Source organism: Mustela lutreola, chromosome 16 (assembly GCF_030435805.1).
Source record: "Mustela lutreola isolate mMusLut2 chromosome 16, mMusLut2.pri, whole genome shotgun sequence".
NCBI classification, from domain to species: Eukaryota; Metazoa; Chordata; class Mammalia; order Carnivora; family Mustelidae; genus Mustela; species Mustela lutreola.
Window position 1 is genome coordinate 6,852,529 of NC_081305.1, and position 18,174 is coordinate 6,870,702.

The 18,174-nt window shown below is 39.2% G+C and overlaps 2 protein-coding genes and 1 long non-coding RNA gene across 6 annotated transcripts in view; 2 read left to right on the plus strand and 1 right to left on the minus strand.

The window, feature by feature from the left end:
* The window catches only part of LOC131817481 (polycystin-1-like protein 2), a 163,109-nt gene extending 162,643 nt beyond the window's left edge, over positions 1–466 (plus strand). The window contains exon 44 of the mRNA XM_059150871.1: positions 95–466. Within this exon, the coding sequence (XP_059006854.1) occupies positions 95–205 (111 nt within the window). The 3' untranslated portion in view covers positions 206–466. The remainder of the gene's footprint in view (positions 1–94) is intronic.
* LOC131817488 (uncharacterized) overlaps positions 1–18,174 on the minus strand; it is a 94,092-nt gene that overhangs the window by 75,706 nt on the left and 212 nt on the right. For all 4 annotated transcript variants that reach the window (XR_009348529.1, XR_009348528.1, XR_009348530.1 and 1 more), the window contains exon 2: positions 4,588–4,856. This is a non-coding gene — a long non-coding RNA (uncharacterized LOC131817488). The remainder of the gene's footprint in view (positions 1–4,587; positions 4,857–18,174) is intronic.
* GCSH (glycine cleavage system protein H) lies at positions 4,137–17,140 on the plus strand. The gene is made up of 5 exons (XM_059150886.1): positions 4,137–4,503; positions 8,502–8,581; positions 9,739–9,802; positions 15,224–15,355; positions 17,004–17,140. Exons 1-5 carry the CDS (start codon positions 4,356–4,358, stop codon positions 17,099–17,101), a joined length of 522 nt encoding a protein of 173 aa, XP_059006869.1. The 5' UTR covers positions 4,137–4,355; the 3' UTR covers positions 17,102–17,140.

The following is an 18,174-nucleotide window of genomic DNA, read 5'->3' on the forward strand; positions in this document are numbered from 1 at the left end:
GGACAATTATACCATGGTTTCTCCTTAGAAAGAAAGAGAAGCCTCCAAAGAGGATGGTTCTATGTACGTCACATGGTTCTTTTTCCCTCTTCAGCTGTCGGAGGAAGGAGAGATTGCTGATTTTTTGCTGATGAAAATACTAGGTTTCCTGGGGATTAAATGTAAAACAGAGGAGCCTGGAAACAGCAGTGAGCTGCCCAAGTAGCGGGTCAGAGGCCTGGCCCCCTCCACCTGCACCAGCTGCACCCAGTGGTTAAGCTCTTCATCCAAATATAAGCAGTTACAGAAGGGGAAGGCCAAAGCCTCAGACCTATGTTTACTGGTGATTCTACATTCTCTCTGGATGTTTTCCTGTGTGCATAGTAAAGGCATCACATCCGGCAAATGAAAAAATAAGAAAAATATATAGAGAGATATGTGCAATTGTCATTACTGTGATAGACTGTTTGTTCAAATGTATTTCCTTCTAGAAATAAAACGAATATTGTCTGGAGTTTGGGAAAAATAATGTCTGTGAACTATTTAATCTTCTTGGTTGGTCAGGGATTGTTTCTGAATGATTCTAGTTCAGAGTTTCCCAAACTGTGTTTGGGAAGAGAGGTTAATAGCCGTCATATAAATTGGCTACAGTTGCCAGAACAAAGTGGCACAAACTAGGTGGCTTAAAATAACAGATATTTATAGAAGCCCAAAATCAAGGTGTCAAAGGGGACATGTTCTCTTCTGGCTTTTGGTGTTCTTTGGTGTTCCTTGGCCTGAGGATGAATCATTCTAATCTCTGTGTCATCACATGGCCTTCTTCCTTGTATCTGTCCCTGTGTTTCTTTTCCTCTTATAAGTTCTCTAGCCATACTGGATTGAGGGCCCATCCTACTCCATTATGACTTCGTCTTAACTAATTATATCCTCAACAACCCCATTTCCAATTCTGATCTCATTTTGAGTATTGGGCGTTAGGACTCCAGTGTATCTCTGTAGGGAGCACAACTCAACATAACAGGTGTCATTCCCTCAGAAATGTTTCTGAATCAAAGAAATGTGAGAAACACACTTGTATAAAAGGTTATACAAGTTCTCTGGGATGGGAATTGTCATTGTTTTTAATTTGCTAAAAGGGCACTGCTGGGATGAGATGAGCACAAGAGAGAAAGTGTATTGCTACTCCTAAACCTCTCTAACCCAGGGATCCAGTACTGCAGCACCTCAGTCAAAGCTAGTGTTCCTAAAAAAAAAAAAAAAAAAAAAAAAAAAGCTAGTGTTCCTTAGAGGACACTACAGGAATTGTTGATCTACACCAGTGGTTCACAACCTGGGCTACACGCTAGAATCTGAAGACTTCATTCCAATACATGAGAACCTCTGGGCTAGGACTCAGGCAACAATAGTTTTAAAGACCAGGTGATTCCCATGAGCAGTCAGACTTGATAACCAGGCTCTAAATTCTTTGAACCACAGATCTAGACAATAAAAGGGTTGGTTTGTGCGACTAAGGGCACATTATCCTTCCCCCATGCACGGGACACACCTCACATATCCTCTCCAGCTCACATGTCTGGGTCCTCCTCTTCACATACCTGTGATAACAGATCCTCCAGGCTGCCTGCCCCAAATCCATCTCATGCTTTCCTCCTCACTGTTGGAACCCAACTTTGTTCTGGTAGACCTCTACCCTTTTCCCACATGACTCATGGGAAGGTGACCCTGTAGCGACCTAAGGTAAATCCTGATTTGTCTTAATAATCCATTCCCTTGATGTGAGGGAGTTAGGGTAGTCACATGACAAGTTCTAGCCAATGAAAACTGAAGTCTCCAGGATACTGCCTGGAAAGGTTTACTTGCTAATAAAGAGAGACACAGAGACGTGGGGTCTTATGCTGCTAGATATTGTCTAGTCTGATCAAGACTCCTGGAACTTTGGAGGCTACCTTGAAATCATGGGGAGCAATCCGAACATAACAGAGCAGAAAGATGAGAGGAACATGAATGCTTGATGACTGACTTAATCAATCCTGGAGTTGAACTACTGCCTTCTTTCTGGATGAGAACTTAAATGTCTTTTTATGACAGGTGAATCAGGATCCCACCCTGACAATAAAAACAAAACAAACACAAAAATACCCTGGATCCTTTATAAAGAGCCATACAACATGGACACTGGGGATTTCATCATCTTCTATACTACCAAAAGCCCATCATCCATTCTTTATTGTGTCAGGTATGAACACTAGCTTTATGTGCACAGATGTTCATCAAATAACCCATAGCAAGGTGTACACACATTCTCAATAGACTGGTACAGAGACCTACCCAGATAGGTACAGTCTGTTTTTGTATTTTTATTTTTTAAGATTTTATTTATGAGGGCGAGGGGAGAGGGATGTGGGGGAGAGAGAGCATGAGCCAGGGGAGAGAGAGAGTGAGAAGCAGACTCCTTGCTGAGCAGGAAGTCCAACTTTGGGCTCCATCCCAGGACCCCGGTATCATGACCTGAGCTGAAGGAAGATGCTTAATCAACTGAGCCTCCCAGGTGCCCCATACAGTTTGTTTTAAATAGGAAAAGTTCTAAGATCTGGAGAATTTCTAAGTTCTTCATCTCTCTCATCTTTCCCATCTACTCTACAGTCCTAAACTGACTGTAAATATCAAACTGGCAACTCCTTCAGTTGTATTGTTATGAGAGGAAAAAAAAAAGCTTTAAGACATGAGTGGGTCCCTTTTGAGGTGTTTGCAATTTTCAGGTGTCTGTACCAAACATGTTATGAGATGACCTTTCAAATCTCAAGCCATGGATGTTACAAAGGTTATCGGTTATGAAAAACAAATTTTTTTTTGGTTATCCTAATGCTTATTAAAAAAATTGACACATTTCCTACTGTTTTAGTGGAAGGACATGTGATATTGTCCACAGACTGGTATGTGACCTTGTTTTTTCCACCAAATGCATTAATCAAACAAGGAATAAATATTTTAGGGCATGGTTTGCAGTATGCTATGATGGCTTATAAGAAAACAACAATAAAAACAGAATATTGACATTATAGAAGCTAGTCAAGATCTGGACTTTAGAGAAAACCACTGTGAGCCATCAGCTTCCCAAAGGGAGGCACATAGTAACAGAGTTTAAGAGCAGTTGACCTTGAATCCAACTAGAGGTCAAGTTCTGCTACTGCCATCTAACAGCAGCTTGAGCTATAAATGCTTTCCCCATTCCACTCTTGGGCAAGTCATTTAACCTTTCTGAGCCTCCAGTTCCTCACCTGTGAAACAAAAGTAATACCTATCAGAAAGGGGTTTGGAGAGGATTAAAAAGGTAATGTTTACACAGTCCCTGGCACATAGCAAGGGAAAGGAAGATGGAATATGACAGATGCGCTGACAGTGCTTATTTTATGAGTGGAGTAGAAGCTCAGTGCAACAGCATGGGTCTTCTAAACAACCCCCCCCCACCACCACCACCAGACACACACATCACTTTAAGGTGCCCACCCTGTAATAATGAAGATGTGCAGCTTGAGGTGTTTCTCACTCTGGTGTTTCTTTGCTGATTCCTGCCCACTCCATAAAATTTGTGTTGAAGGTAAGGTCTCTCCCAGAACTTAATTATTTTCCCCAGAACTTGATTATTTCGTCTCTTGAATGGGAACATGTCTTCTGCTTTTCTGGAAAGGTCTTGGTCATGGGGCTGGCTACTTAAGCAAGGAACTGACCATGGTAGGTTTCAGCTTTTGATTGCTCCTGCATTAGCTAACTGGCTTCCATGCATCCACCAACGAGACATTTCCGACCCTTAGACAAGTCCCTGCACCTCTATGAGCTTCATGATTCTGTCTGTCCCATTTGGGGTACCTAAGCCTCTTGGGATCTGTAAAGTAATAAAGTTGGGTTCCTGGATTGTTTCCAGTATTTTTAAGTGTTAAAAAGACACTGTGCACGGATGCGCGCCCCGAGATGCCATCTCTATCGGGAACCCTTCTCAATGCCCCCTAGTGTCTCTCACTCTGGCAAAGCTGGAACTGCTGACTTTGCACTTTCACTTGCCGGAAAGCGACTCCCGGGGACGAGGTCCAGTCCCGCCCCACTCGCCCCCTCCAACCAGCTACTGAGCTTAGGCCCCGCCCCTCGCCCCCCACCCCTTCCGGGCCGCAATTCTTCCGTATATCCCCGCCCCTCTCGCGCTTGTCCCCCTATCCAGGGCCGTGCCTGGCCTGGAATCCCCACCCCTGCCCCTACCAAGCACCACCCTCCTACCAGCCAGCTCGCTCCGGCTCGCTCCGGTCCAGGGCCGCCCCCGCCCCGCCCCTGCCGGGCCGGGGTTCCCGCACGGCTTGCACTACGACCCGCGCGCGTCTGTGAACATGGCGCTGCGAGCCTTGCGGAGCGTGCTGGCTACGGCCTGCAGCTTGCGCGTCACGTCCGCGCCCACCGCAGCCTGCCTGCTGCGGCCCTGGGGACTGAGGACCGGTACCGTCCGGACACTGCGCACAGGCTCGGCTCTGCTCTCCGGTAAGCGCAGGCAAGCACGTGGGGAGAGCCGGGCTGCTTGGGGCGACGGAGTTGGGCGCCTCCCTCCCCCGGGTCGCTCCTTACCTCGATTCCCCGGTGCTGACCACCTGGGTTAAGCGAGGTGTCCCCTGCCCTCGCTTCTCCTGGGATCCCTAGTCGCGTGGCCGATGCTGCAGCCTTTGTCCTGCGGGTTGGAGAGCCAGGAGGAGGAAGCCTGGAGCACACGCGCGGCAGCCGAGTGCAGGCTTGTTCCAGCGGGAGCTTCGGCCGCTCGCTGCTGGAGAACCGTGCAGTCATCGCTAAACTCCTTGGCAACCTTAGGTTATCTCTTGCGCGTGTGTGTATCGTGGGCCCTAAAATTGGAGACCTGGTAGGCTTTAGTTTGCTACATGGACTGTCACTGAGAACTCTGTGAAGTAAAACAAAAGCAAGAGCACTTAATAAAATTAAAGCACTGGAGCTAGATTTTTACTAGCAAAAGTGAGCTTAACTTTGAATGCTCGGCTGTTTCCTAAAAACAGTGAGATAAAGTCTTTTGGACCCTTACATTATGCTAAAGTCTATACTGAGTTATGGATGTGTTGGGACAGAAATGATGCCTCACATAGACATGCAGTTGAAGTAACTGGGGGCCCTGCCCACAAATGTCTTAGTCATCTGTGCTACTTTATACTTTAGCACAATTATTGCAGCGGGAAAAGTTTTCTAACTGCGGGCACAAATGCTTGGGATGCTAACTGGACCTCCAAGAACTCGGGCTTCTTTCTTAGCGGTGCATAGGCCTGTGATGGCTGTTGTCTCATTAAGTTCACTGTTTCTAGAAACCTGTTTGGAAATGGAAGTCTTGATAACATTGATTTGTTACAGCCTGAAACATAAAGATGCTTTTCTCCTGTTGCTAATGTATTCCTTTAGTTCTGCTGGTGACACGTATCAGTAATTACCTATTTGAATACAAAGGGGAAAGCATGTCTCAAAGAAATGAATTTCAAGGTTTTTTTTTCTTTTTGTTTTTGTTATTCAGTGTGGCGCTACTGCTGGCATTTTGCAGTTTCCAGTTAGCTAGTTAAATATTGTCCAAAACATCAATACCCCTGATCTGGTTGAAACACCAAGGTTTTTAAGAACAGAAAGAGACCCAAGTTCCCATTTTGATCCTACCTCTAATAAGCTATGTGATCTTGGGCAGAGTCACTTAACTTCTGTTTCCCTCATCAGAAAAATGGAAATGATAATAACCTCTACCACAGAGAGTTGTTGGGAGGATGAAATGAAATAATGTAACCGCTGTACATATAGCCTGACACATAGTAAGTACTTGGTAACCCGCTGTACATATAGCCTGACACATAGTAAGTACTTGGTAAATGTTACTCATTTTTAAATATTATAGAATCAAGTAGGTAAAAATTGTCCAATATTTGTTATCTGACTAGTGATTGGAATAGTTGTGGGTTTTGGTGGGGTTTTGTTTGTTTGTTTTTGTTTTTGTTTTGTTTTTTAAAGATTTTATTTATTTATTTGACAGACAGAGATCACAAGTAGGCAGAGGCAGGCAGAGAGAGAGGAGGAAGCTGGCTCCCTGCCAAGCAGAGAGCCGGATGTGGGGCTCGATCCCAAGACCCTGGGATCATGACCTGAGCCTAAGGCAGAGGCTTTAACCCACTGAGCCACCCAGGCGCCCCTGTTGTTTTTTTTTAAGTAAGCTCCATGCTTGCTTACCCCATTCAAGTGCGGCTTGAACTCAGGACCCTGAGATCGAGTCGCATGCTCACCTATTGAGCCAGCCAGGTGCCCCTTGACTAATGACTCCGAAAGGAGGAAAATGCATACTTTTCATAAATTACTGAAAACGCTTCATTTTGAAGCAAAAAATGATGTTCTTAAAGACTCAGTAAGAAAGTAATTATTTACCTAATCTGTCCACTTTTTTCCTATTGGGCTTGAGGGTTTAAAGGAGAATTAAAATAATCATTGTCTTTAGCCTAAACAGCTTGACCTTGTAAATAGTCTCCCGGACTTTGAAATTAGTTGGACTTAACATGGATTTACCTTATGATGTTGCTGTCTTTCCTCTAAATTTGTGGTTGCTGAATCGTTAAACTGAGTGTGTGTGAGCAGCCAGGTGCCCCCTGACTAATGACTCTGAAAGGAGGAAAATGCATACTCCTAGGATTATCTTTACAATTAGGCAAGATGCCAAGGCCAAAATTGAGACAGTAGTCTCAGAGAAGTCATATTTATTGTTGTCTGCCCCTAGACTAAAGAAAGTTTAAAAAACTTTATTTAAAGTTCTTGTAATTTGTATTGTAATCGGCCAGCTCTAGAGTTGTAACAGGGAGAACTGACTGTAGCCAAGTACCTATACAGATTATTTTGCTCAGAATCTACTTAATTAAAACCAAAGAATTACTTCACTCCTTAAACCTCTGAGTGCTTACTGTTTGGTAAGCACTATGTTTGAACTGGGAATACAAATGAAAATGAGATAACCCATGCTTTTGCTTGCCTTGTACTTCATCTCCTTGCTGGGGAGAATGGATAAAAGCACTAGCTCCTTCAGTGCTGGGTGTTGTAGGGTCAGGATCTGGGGAGAGTGGTACAGAGTGCTGTGGGAGCCAGCTGGATGGCCTGGGAATCTTGGAGGGCTCCAGAAGGCTTCTGGCAAGAAAGAGCTTTTAAACTTGAAGTAGTCAAGAAAAGGCAGTGCGGGGAGAGAGTTGTAGTTAGAACACAAAGTTAAACTTTATGGAAAGATCAGATTGACCTGAAGCATTTTAGCTATTTGAAGTGGAATGAAGCAAAGCAAGTTCCCTTTGTGAGAGATTTTACAACTTCTTCCAGTGAAGAATATGAAATTAAAGTTTTTTAATGATTAGGAGAAAAAGAAAGTAGTAAGTTACATTCTGCTGTGGATCGGAGCTGTGTAATCAAAGCATTTTAATGCTGTTTTAAGGACAGCTATCTTTGGGATAAGGTATATGAGTGAACCAAAAAGGCATATTCTAAAACAGCATTTGAATTGATGAACCATTGTCCTATTAACTTCTGAGGCACTGTTTTTGGAAAAATATTTGGCCTCAGAAAGTAATACATATATTTAAGAAGATAGTATATGCTTTTTAAAAAATTATTCTTTAAAGCAGGTACTATGAACATTAAATTCTAAATAGCTTTTTTTCACATGTCTTGAACTTTAATCAGTTTTTTTTTCAGGAATCCTTGACTAGTTTGGCCATGTCTTTGAAGAGAAGACGCTCATAAAGCCAAGGGCTAACCTGTCCATTGAAGGTTGAGCAGAGCTTGACTTTCCAGCAGTTAATGCCTTAGCTCTGAGGTGACTGTTGAGTTCTGGTCTTATAGTTTGCTTCTTTAAATAAATGATAGTAGCCACTTTCTTCAAGGGCAGGCTTAAAATTCAATGAAAATGGAATTTTAGTAACTTAATCAAATTATAGTTTTTGGTCAGTTTCATTCATGTAAGATTCCACTTTATAACCAAGTTGCAATGAAACCCTCTTAGGTTAACTCTACCTAAAAAGGTACTTTTTTTTTTTCTTCAGGTTAAGTAATCTGTGCTCATTTATGAACACTTACAAGCATTATGAGCAAATTTATGCCTCCTCACCCCAAGTCTACAGAGGGATAGACTACCTTCTGTAACACAGACCAGTAATAGATGAGTATACAGTTGAAGTACGCTCCAAAATAGTTTGTATGAGTGATTTAGACTGATGTTGGAATAACCAAATCTCCAAAAGATACAAAAGGCGTTCATTCACATCAAGCCATCTTCGCCTAAATGATGGTACTCGTAAGAAGATGTTCCGTCTTTACATGTGATCTGGTTTTTCCTGGGCAGTGTGTTACTGAAAGGCAGTGTCAGTAAATCAAACACAAATACTGGGAAGGTCTTGCCTTTTGACAGTATTGATATGAAAAGTGCTTTTGAAGAAGTGATACCACTGATTTTCTGAAATATTGGTCTTCTGTTTTAGTGCGTAAATTCACAGACAAGCATGAATGGATAACAACAGAAAATGGTATTGGAACAGTGGGAATCAGCAATTTTGCACAGGTATTGGATTGTCTTGAAATACTTAAAACGGTCTCCTCTTGCCTAAATTGGATTGCTCTACCTTTTAAAAAAAATTGTTTATTCTGTCCCTTGTTATTTTGGGCCCTTTAAAGAACATCAATCAAGTAAACAAGCAAAAGATAAGTTAGGGCAGTATAAAGTGTTTTAAGAGATTATTAAAAGGTTAACACTTAGAAGTAAAAATATACCTTATTCAGGAAAGAAATGTGTTTCATGTTGGGGCAGTTAAGGGAGAAAAAAAGAGCAGGCAGAAGGTGTGGGAGTGTTGATGGCGTTTGTGGACACTGTGATATGTGCATGACCCTGGGGATAAAGAGGGAAAACCTAGACTGGCACAGATTAGACAAAGGCAAACCATTTATGTAGCCAATATTTTTCTCTTAATTTCGCTATTCCCACTGATCCCATATTGAGAAATTATACAGAAGGAAATGAGAAGCCAGATAGCAAGTATGGACTCATACATGATTTCCCATTGGGGTAGGAAGGGAAACTGTAACTGAAATGAGTATATAGTATTCTTCAGAAGTGTTGGAATATCAGGTATTGAGCATCATTGACAATTGTATCTTCACTGACCTGTCTGTGTACCTACTGAGGCCCAGTACACGGTACTGTGTACAATGCTGTACAAGTGTTGTCTTCCCCTCCTGGAGTTTATCTATGAGGGGAATCATCTACGTGGAAAATGACACACAAAACATTATATGATGGATAACCTGAGTAGTACAGGGGTTGTAACTCACCTAATGGAGAGCTTACTTCTTAACTTGGAGTCAAAGTCTTTCAGAGAGTGCAAGGACTATTATGTACAGATCAGTGGGAAGGATTTCAGCAAATACTGCAGGCAAAAGGGCCTAATAAGCAAAACTGTGGAGGTGGAAAAGCACAAGGTGTGTTTGTTTTCAGAGGAGCTAGTATCTGGGGTGAGGGGAATATGGTTTGTGACACTGCTGCTTGTGGACCAGGCTAGCTGTTCTGCATTTTTTGAAGGGTTGTAAGAAAAACTAAAGAATGTGGCTCCTGGGGTGTAAAATACATACTGTCTGAATTATAGAAGGTTAGCGTTTGATTTGTTTCTATTCACTGGAAGGTTTAATTTGATTTCTTAAAGGTTTGTGTTTTGTTTGTTTTAGGAAGCTTTGGGAGATGTTGTTTACTGTAGTCTGCCTGAGGTCGGGACAAAACTGAACAAACAAGGTGAGTATTTTTCTCATCTTGGTATGTTATTCATGCCATATGTTTCCTTTATCTTGAATAATAACTTATTTGCACCTAGGACCAATTAGAGTGCTTTTTATCCAAGTAACAGAAAACTCACCTAAAAGATTGCAGTTGGGGTTTATCTCCTTCAAGAAGTCTGGAGATAGGTGGAAACGGGATTAGCTCAGTGGTACAGTGGAGGGTCATCAAGGACAGGACCTCTTTTTCATGCTTTTTCTGCGTCATTGTGTCAGAGGTCACAAAATGGCAGCAAAATCCTCAAGTATGACTTTGTCATATGGCCATATCCAATAGTAGGATGAGAAGGTAATATTTGTTTTTCTTTGGAGCCAGTAAAGAATCTTTTTCTAAATATCTTGGACAATATTGGCCATGTTTTTTCTACTTAAACTTTACCCAGTCATTTATCTTGTTTGAACTTTTTCTGCTTTCTGGTTCTCATATTATATTAGGTCATATCTTCCTTTTTGAAGGTCTTCTTAGGAACATTTTCCGTTCATAATAAGACCCTTGTGATTAATAATCTTTATCTGTTCATTTTTCTGTGTTCTGGGCATCAGAGATCAGTTGTTCCTTTCTCATAATGTTTTGTACCCACTCTGCTTCTCTCAAGCAAGAGATCCTGATTTGAACATCTCTTTACAAAAAATGAGCAGCATGAACCTGCTTTCTGTGGTTAAAAAACTTATGTTAACGTAAATATCCCTAAGAAGTACTTTAGACTTTTCTGACAAAGGCTTTTATAAAATTGATGTAAAATTTACATGGTGAATTCATGAAGTGTATAATCCAATGCGATTAGACAAACACTGTAAACCTTGTCAATTAAAACCCTTCTTGAGACAACCTGTTCTCTGATTTCTGTCACCATAGGTTAGTTTTGTGTATTATTTTTCTTCATTAAAGGCACCACACAGTTTTTATATTACGTCTGGCTTTTTTGGTTCAATATTATGACACTGAGGTTTATGTTGAGTGATCAGTAGTTTACTTTTTTATTGCCGAATATTGTACCATTATGTAATCTTTTCATCTTTTCTCCTGTTGATGGATTTCTGTGTTATTTTTAGTTTTTAGCTATTAGAAATAAAGCTGCTGTAAACTTTTTTGTAGAAGTGGTTTTGGTAGATGTCTTCATTTCTCTTGGGTGGGTGTTTATGTATATGTGTATGTGTGTGGAATTTCTGGCTTGTAGTGTAGTAGTTGTATGTTTAGCTTCGTAGGAAACCGCCAGTTTCCCAAAGTAGCTGTACTATTTTACATTTCACCAGCAATATGAGAGTTCTAGGCACTGCATATCATCCCACTGTGAAATGACAAATTATTCTTGAGCACCCATCCATGTGCTTTGCTACTCATCTTTTTTTGTTTGTTTATAATCTCTAGTCAAGCCTTTACCAAATTTATTTGGGTTGTCTTCTTACCATTGATTTTTAAGCATTCTGTATATTTTTTTAATAGTTTTTGATTTTGCCTTATCATTTTCATAACTTTTTTAATAAGCTTTAATTTTTAACAAGTCCAAGTTATTAGTGTTTTTATTTATGTATAGAACATTGCATCTTTTCCAAGAATCTTTGTCTCCCTGGTTCCCATCCTATATACCCTGCAGCTATGGGATATTTAAAATTTTCAACCTTTTTTGGACACCACACTGATAGCTCAGTAGAGTTAGTTCCAATATTAGATTAGATTAGGTGTTATCTTGAGTAATGTGTCTTTGAAGCAAATACTGCATGAAAGTAAACAAGGATCATAACACAGTGGTTGGTGTTCAGTCTGATTCCCTGATGGAGAAGTTGTAGAGTATGCAGCAGACACACATTATCAGTAAATAGGTGTAGTTTAAAATGAAAAATATGTTACTAAAATCTTAGGGCAGTATAAACTGAGAAAGTTTGACCAGCTGGGGCATATACCAAGTTTGCAAAGGTACTCTCCATGTTTTTTTCTTAAAACTTGTCATAGTTTTTGCTTTCATTTTGGGCCTTATTAAATTCAATGATTCTTAACATTTTCTAGATTCCTTTGGATCTTCTGTGTCAACAGTACTGTAATCCGTAAATACAGAGCTTTAGGGGTGCCTGGGAGGCTCACTGGGTTAAAGCCTCTGCCTTCGGCTCAGGTCATGATCCCATGTCCTGGGATCAAGCTCCACATGGGGCTCCCTGCTCTGCGGGGAGCCTGTTTCTCCTATCTGCCTGCCTCTCTGCCTACTTGTGATCTCTGTCTGTTAAATAAATAAATAAAATCTTTTTTAAAAAGTAAATAAATTAATAAAAAATAAAGAGCTTTATTTCTTTTCAGTCTTTATGCATTTTCTTTTTCTAGCCTTATATTGCACAGCCCTGAGCTCAGTATGATGTTGTATAGAAGCCGTGAGGTAGACATCATTGCCTTGGCCTTGTTCCTGATCTTGAGAATTCATTAAGATTTCATCATTTAGGCACGATAGTTCAACTGGATGCTCATTATCAGAGGAGGAGGTTCCTTTCCATCTAGTTTGCTGACTGTTTTTAATCATTTATGGATGGTAAATTGTTGAATTTTGTCACATTTGTTTTATCCATCTTACTAACTTCACATAAGGGTTTTCTCCTTTATTTTGTTAATATGATGAATAAGGTTATTTTTAAAATGTTTAATCAGACTTGCCTTCCTGGTAGTTGTGATGCAAAAATTATCTTTAAAAATATACTGCAGGATTTGATTTGCTAATTAATCATTTTATATTAATATTCATGAGAGATACTGGTCTTTTATAAAGGCTTTGTCAAATTTTGGAATTAGTTATATTGACTTGCTTTTTTTTTTAAGATTTTTATTTATTTGTTAGAGTGAGAGCGAAAGAGAGAGAGAGCATACTTGCATAAGCAGGGGGGAGCATCAGGCTTTCTGAGAGAATGTGCAAGATTGGTATTATTTCTTCTTTAAATGTTTCATATAATTAACAGTTAAATCTTGAGTCAGATGATTTCTTTCTGGGAAGGTTTTTGATACAAATAAGGTTATTCATATTTTGTACACCATTGTTGGTTTTGTTATGTTTTGGGGGGAATTTTTCCATGGTATGTTGTCAGATTTAGTAGTAAAGATGTGGCAATTTGTGTGTTTTCTCTCTTTTTTTTTAAATCAGTCTTTTTTTTTTTTTTTTTTTTTTTTTAAAGATTTTATTTATTTATTTGACAGAGAGAAATCACAAGTACACTGAGAGGCAGGCAGAGAGAGAGAGAGAAGTAAGCAGGCTCCCTGCCGAGCAGAGAGCCCGATGTGGGACTCGATCCCAGGACCCTGAGATCATGACCTGAGCCGAAGGCAGCGGCTTAACCCACTGAGCCACCCAGGCGCCCTAAATCAGTCTTGTTAGCTATTTATCAATCATACTAATCTTAAAGAAGCAATTTTTTTTTTTTTTAAGATTTTTTATTTATTTATTTGAGAGAGAGATAGTGAGAGAGAGCATGAGCAAGGAGAAGGTCAGAGAGAGAAGCAGACTCCCTGTGGAGCTGGAAGCCTGATGTGGGACTCGATCCCGGGACTCCAGGATCATGACCTGAGCTGAAGGCAGTTGTCCAACCAACTGAGCCACACAGGCGTCCCTAAAGAAGCAAATTTTTACTGGTAATTTTTTTTATAGTCCATTTATTTTGTGCTCAAATCTTTGTTTTCTTCCTTCAACTTAGACTGAAGGTGCTCTAATTTTTCTTAAGGTAGAAAATTTAGTAAGTACTTTTTACCCATACTGTAAAATACTGTCTCCCTTGTGGTGGGTAGCAACTACAATCTAAGTTTAATTCTTTTAGCCTTAGGTGGGACACCAGGTGTGCATGCATGGCTCAGGCATCATTCAGAGAGATTTGGATAGAGTTTATGCACAAGATTTGTGGCTCTCCCTTATTTAGTCTCTTTCTTTTCGGAATTTCCCACCTCACTTTCCAGTAGTTACAGTGGCCTCAGCTTGTCTTCTGGTTCCTTATGCCAACTAAGACTGAGATTTTCTCTCAGAATTTTGGCTGCCCCAAATGACAGGTTGGTGCCTGTCTTCAAACCAAAGGCCTTTTTTTTTTTTTTAAGTCACTATTGTCCCTTTCAAGTATTATCTCCTTCCCATGAACTGACTGCTTTTGTTCATTTTCTAGTGTCTTTAGAACCCAGGTCACTGATTTTTAAGATGTTCTTTGTAAATGAGGCCTAAAGAATAATTTCCTTCCAAGCACTATTTTAGCTGTATCCCACATACTTGGGTATATGGTATTCTCAGTATCATTCAGTTCAGATCACTCAGTGTTGTCCCACAGGTGACTAAGTCTCTTAAATTTTCAGTCTTTCATTTCAGTCAAAAGGCTGAAATATGGTTGAATTCAGGTGCTCTTTGTTGACATTCACTGATCCTTCTGTTGTTCCTGTCTTCCAGTGAATTTCATTTTAGGTATTACACGTTCCAGTTCTAGGATGTCCATTTTTAAAATTTCCATTTCTTTGCAGGTATTCCCCCATGTGTTCACATGTGATGATCTTTTTAAAGTTATTTTAGGTTCTCTCCTTATTCCATTATGTGGGTCTGTGGTCATTTTGGGATCTGTTAACTACTTTTTCTTAACCATGGCTCCCTTCTTTATAGGATTTCAGCCCTCAATTTCCAGCTACCTTGGCAGAGTCATGTTCCATCCTTCGACCTCTCAAGCAAGCGATACTGGTTTTCTCTGTGTTCTGGTTACACTGTGTGCTTTGAATGGGGCAGTGTTGTCAGTACAAATTATATAAATGAAGATCACACCCATTTGGGGCTCCTTTTAAGGACCAAAGGACTCTTCCTTTGGTCACTCTTCAGAGCCTTCATATTTGTTTTTTGTTTTATTCAGAGTTTATAATTATTATCTGCAAGAAGGGTGGTCTGATGAGGTAGTTCACCAGTACTAGAATCTCCTAAAATTTTCATTTACTTTTTCAGAGCCATGGTAAATTGAAAGAAAATTGAGTTTTACTGGGTTTCAGAACATCTGCTATTCAGATACATCGCCATTTGTTGTTGACTCTGTCTAAAACAGGTCTACTTTATTGAGAATATTTATACTCTAATCACAGGTGCTATGAGCATGACAAAGTCTATGATTTTTAAAATATATTTGGAATGTTTTGGGGCGCTTGGGTGGCTCAGGTCATGATCTCAGGGTCCTGGGATCAATCCCTGTGTCAGGCTCCCTGCTCAGCGGGAGTTCTGCTTCTGCAACCTGCTCATGCTCTCTCTCGCTATCCCTCTCTCTCACAAATAAATAAGTAAAATCTTTAAAGATATTTAAAATGTGCTATCATGCTTATATTAAGGGTGACCACTTCTCCGTATTTTATATTTTCAGGTCATTGACTTTTGATATTTTTTAAATTTTCTCAATTCAGATGAGTTTGGTGCTTTGGAAAGTGTGAAAGCTGCTAGTGAACTCTATTCTCCTCTGTCAGGAGAAGTAACTGAAATTAATGAAGCTCTTGCAGAAAATCCAGGACTTGTCAACAAATCTTGTTATGAAGATGGTAAGTTGTTGCTAGAAATTTTTTCATAGGATTATTGCTGCAGTTAACATTTAGAGTTTCAAGCGAGCTTTAGCAGATAGTAACTCCATCTTTTTCACTTTTTAATACTAAATAGGGATGTTTTGCTTTAAAAAAGGGAAACACAGAAGCTGAATATGTAAGGTTAGGTTTAGATCTCTGTCAAATAAAGCATTGCCTTATTTATAGAGCTCTTAGTGTTTCAGGTGTAGACTTTTTATGAACACTTGCAAGTATTTATGTCTTCACACATAAAGGTGTCCAATCATATTGTGTGGTATAGGTGGTAATAGAATAAAACTTCACCATTTTGTACACGAATTGCCAAATTAAGATTAGCTTGTAGTTCTGTGTTGCCTGTCACCTAGCCTTTCTAACTCTAGTAGTGCTTTCTGCTGCCAGCTCCCCTTTACCTCAGCCGTTAGAGTGTCGGTGTTCCTTCTGTTAAAGAAAGATATCCCTGGTCTTGTGTGTTTGGATCCCTCAGTGTTGCTGATAGTTAGGACAACTTGAGGTCTTGTTTTTTGTTTTTTTGTTTTTAATTTTTAAAAAGTTAATTCTAGTATTGTTAACATATAGTGTTTATATTAGTTTCAGGTATACAATACAGTGATTCAGCAGTTGTGCACTTTTTACTCATAGCTTATCATGATAAATATACTCTTTAATCCCGATGCCACATTTCACCCATCCTTCCACCCACCTTGCCCTGATAATCATCAGTTTGTTCTCTAAACTGAAGAGTCTCTTATTTTTTTTCCTTTGTTTTGTTTCATAAATTCCACATATCATGGGTGCCTGGGTGGCTTAGTCGGTTAAGCATCCAACTCTTGACCTCACCTCAGGTCTTGATAGGGGTCATGAGTTCAAGCCCCATGTTGGGCTCCATGCTGGTTGTGGAGCTTACTGTAAAAATTTCACATATGATTAAAATCCTGTGGTATTTGTCTTTCTCTGACTTATTCTGCTTAACATTATACTCTTTAGCTCCATCCATGTTATTGAAAATGGCAAGATTTTATATTTTTCTTTATGGCTGAGTAATAATCCATTCTGTACACATCAACACATATGCATAACCACATCCATTCATCTGTTGATGGACACTTCGGCTGATTCCATAATGTGGCTAATTGTAAATAATGGTGCAGTAAACATAAGGGTGCATATAGCATTTTGTATTAGCCTTTGGATCCTTTGGATAAATACTCAGTAATGCAATTACTGGATCGTAGGGTAGCTCTAATTTTAGCTTTTTGAGGCCACTCCATACTGTCTTACAGTGGCTGCATCAGTTTGTATTCCCACCAACAATGCATAAAGGTTCCTTTTTCTCTACATTCTAGTCAACACTTGTTTTTTGTTTTATTTTAGCCATTCTGACAGGTGTGAGGTTAAGAGTTCTTAAACTTTTAGAGTAGAATCTATGTACTTGCATTCTTTTCAGTTGTGATATGCAAGGATGTTAACTGAATTCTTAAGGCTAAAATATAAAGCTCCTTAAACAAGTAATGAGTGATTTACATAAAGAATACTAGATTAATTATGAGGCTCAAAAATTTCACATTTTGAATGAACTTTTACTCTTTAAAAAGGTTATTTGGAATATGATACTTTTTTTTGGTTGCAGGTTGGCTGATCAAGATAGCACTCAGTAATCCCTCAGAACTGGATGAATTAATGAGTGAAGAAGCATATGAGAAATACATAAAATCTATTGAGGAGTGAAAATGGAACCCCTAAATAAACTAGTATGAAACAACTTAATCTAGCATAGTTGTCTTAAATTAGTGGTACACAGAGGATTTTAAAATAGCAACTATTGACAATAACAGTAGAAAAAGAAAGTACTTGCAACAATGCTAATGGAAGAAAATACCCCTTAACTTTATAATGACTGCAGAAAAACACAGTATGCCTCTGTTTTGCAACACCATATGATTTTTATGCTCCAGTTATGATATGCAGAATCCTGAAATTATCTGTGGTTAAAAACTAGTTTTAAAAATCATGTAATTGAAGGATGACATTGTTACATTAAGCCTTAGGGAATACTGTTTAACTTCCTTACATCTATCCCTGGATGGGGATCAAAATACTTAAATAATCTTTCCATTGGAAATAACTGGCAGTAGAGAAAGGTTTGTTAGTTGTTCAGTGTCAGATAAAAACAATACTACCTTAATTTTGCAATATACTGCACTTGCTGGTGCTATTTTTATACAGTGAAGCAACAGCTTTGCAGGAAGATAAATCGTTTAATAATAAAACATTCAACTTTCTTCATTAATCATATTTTTTTGTTTTGCACTTAATATTTCATTTAATGACTCTGCTACTATTTGTGAAAATGCTCATTTTAACAAATGCTGATTTTAACTTATAGAAAGTTACTTTTTTTAAAGGAAATTTAAGCCATAACAATGAAAGTTTCCAAGAAAATGTTTCCTTTTAGTCACAAGTCTGGTTTGTCTTAAAAGACCTAATTGCCTGATAGCATTAAGTACCATTTTTGGTCGTCTTTAATGTAATCAAAAAAGACACTGAATGGTGGTTTTGTTTTATTTTGTTTTTTTTTTTAATACTGCTAAATGAGAAGACAGAAGAGGAAGACAAGGAAAGGTAAAAGTTTGCTAAGCACAACACATGGCATCCTTAAGAAAATAAACCACATTTAGGTTTCTGTTTTAAGTAATGGGAACAGAAATGGACATAGTGGAACTTATAAGCTCACACATGGACTTAGTGAATATTCTTCACAACTTAAGCAAATTCACAGTGCCTAGTGGTGTTTTTTAAGT